The 2,500-nt window shown below is 35.9% G+C and overlaps 1 protein-coding gene across 2 annotated transcripts in view; it reads left to right on the top strand.

Annotated features, from left to right (window-relative positions):
* The first annotated feature begins 522 nt into the window (after positions 1-522).
* LOC138041637 (QRFP-like peptide receptor) overlaps positions 523-2,500 on the top strand; it is a 10,866-nt gene continuing 8,888 nt past the window's right edge. Inside the window, exon 1 of one of the 2 annotated variants that reach the window (XM_068887392.1) lies at positions 523-594. In XM_068887392.1, coding sequence (XP_068743493.1) covers positions 563-594 — 32 coding nt within the window. In that variant the 5' untranslated portion in view covers positions 523-562. Of the gene's footprint in view, positions 595-2,488 lie in introns of those variants that run through there. The other variant, XM_068887393.1, reaches the window with a different exon arrangement.

Raw genomic sequence — 2,500 nt, 5'->3', positions numbered from 1 at the left:
TCATCGTTGTTTATCTACGCAGGCTCCGAGCTTTCTGCTAAAAGACTACTTATATGTATAGATTCAGCCAAGCCTAAAGGCGGAGCTCCCTGGTTATTTATTCTTGCCATAAGTTAACCTGGCTTGAGCCTGCGACCCAATCGAAAACCACTACCTGGTCATCGGTCAACTTAAAAAAAAAACAGCTGACCTCGATGAGCTCTAAACTTGAAGCCGCGATGTGGTCACGTGATACTAGTGAGTGGATACCTTTTCTGCAGGTGTCAATTGACCATAACATGTACGCTGTAAAAAAGCTGTAGAATGGCCACCATGTTGGGCACAATTAGGCAAGTCCCAGCTGAATAAACTACACGTGCCGGATCTTGGGAGATCTAACCAGCAAATAATTTGTAGACTAAAAACAAAATAACAATGCAAGGCTGGTTATGAGAGTATACAAGTAATTATTATTATTATTATTATTTATTTTTATTTTTATTTTATTTTTTTTTTCTCGTGTTTTATTCACCGACATTTATCGAGCCTTCAATGAATAATTGTCATAAAGTATACTATTCTTATGTGTGTCTTTGGAAATGGGTTGCAAAAAAGGTATGATGACGAGCTTGTTCAAATTGTGTCATTGTTTAATTTTTAGCAATATTAGATTAGCTGTATCGTGAAGTCTCGTTTAGTCTTTACTTAAGCTCTGTTCTTTATTGTTACTGAACTTCCGGTTTCTTTTTTGTAATAGTTGATGAAAAAATATTCAGTCTCAGACTGGATTCAGTGTAGAAATAGCTTTTCTGCGGAGGTGCTACTACTTATGGCAATTTACATAATTCTTATCACGTTTAAATCGACGTTGTGCACAATCTTTAGTTGTTGATCGTTTTTTTCCTTTTCGGTAAAATAGTCGTGAGTTTAATTTAATTCAACGTTTCAATCACGTATAACAGATCATCTAAATTGAACCAAAAAGACCTTGTCTTAATTTAATAAGACTTTAGAGCACATTTACCTTTAAAGGCGAACAAAATGGAGAAAATCATCAAATAACTGTTCTCACATAAATATAAAGGAAAGAAATTCAATGCAATTGACATTGGCAACACATAGAAACCTTCGCTATCTCCGAGTTCAAGGTCATCTTATGAACTTCAACTAATTGTTATTTTCCTCTATGACATTTTCTGTAGCAATATTATGAAGCATTCACAATACTGAACTGGAACCATTTCCCTTCTCATCAAAGCTCGGTTGCTTTGATCTTCTTGAAAGCATCTGCATGTCTTTGTTACGTATGAATTAAAAGCAAGCTCTCAGAAAGTAACAAATTTTCCCATTAATGGATCAAGGATCTCGTTTAAAAGCAACACGGTTTCGTAGAGTTTAATCCTACTTTCATCTCCAACAAGTAATTTCCCTTTGTGCTTTTTTCCGAGATAAGTATAGTACGTCAGATATCCTGAGAAGAGAAAGGTTTGATTGATGTCAAATTTCCTGACTAATATATTACCGTCTTTCAGCGAGCCTCCTCAACACTTTAAAAATGTTTATTGACAAAAATAGTGCAACTCTCAAAACCTAATGGTTGTGATGTACTTTTCAGTGGCATATGAAAATTCTGTAAGTAAACATGTTGATTGCTCTCTCTCTCTCTCTCTCTCTCTCTCTCTCTCTCTCTCTGCGGAAAATAAAGCAAAAGGACTTTATTTATAGAATTATCTGACTCTTTTAATAGTCTCTACGTATCTTGCATTAGTGCTGAGTGCTGAGGGATTCAATGTTTCGCTATCAAACCCGGAGATTTTATGAGGAAAGAAATTAAAGTCATCTATGTACGTCACATTTCATATAATGTACCATGCAGTTTGTCTAATGTCCTTCTCGAATGAATGTTACATTTAAGAAACGTGAAACCATAAAAGCAGGTGCCAATATCACTAAGCCCCATTTCCGTACTTGTTTTCCGAAAATATTATCAACATCATATTTCGTTTCAGAAGTTGGTGAATGGTGCAGTGTAAAAGAGGATGTATGGAGCAGAATCGCAAGCAAGGGTGGCTCTTTTGTGAAACGCCAACTAAAGTCTCTCATTTTATCATCATTAGCAATCGCTAGTTACAATTTTAACGGAAAAAAATGTTTTGCGTCCCACTTGACTTGCTGCTTCCTCATTTTCTCCACTGATGTTTACTTAAGGAATTACTCTTTCAATTTCGTTCTCTTTCAAGCTCGTCGATCAAGCTGATGCTATCGATCGTCGTATCATTTCTAAGGGCTTTTGTATCTATACACCTTGTGGAACTTGTTCGTTTTGGATGATTAGACATGCCGCCTGCTTTGCCATTGTCCTCTCAGTATCAATAGTATGCGATATTATAATTGCAAAAGCCGGCGTTAGAGAGTCACGTTTGTTTGACATGTTTACAGAACCGATGAAATTGGTTTTCTTTTAAATAATGTGTATGATATTCAGATAACCATTTAAGGCGATATTACTCATCGTGCGAAG

Source organism: Montipora capricornis, chromosome 3, assembly GCF_036669925.1.
Source record: "Montipora capricornis isolate CH-2021 chromosome 3, ASM3666992v2, whole genome shotgun sequence".
In the NCBI taxonomy this organism is placed as follows: domain Eukaryota; kingdom Metazoa; phylum Cnidaria; class Anthozoa; order Scleractinia; family Acroporidae; genus Montipora; species Montipora capricornis.
The sequence above is the reverse complement of the archived record's forward strand: the minus strand, read 5'-3'. Positions and strand labels throughout refer to the sequence as shown.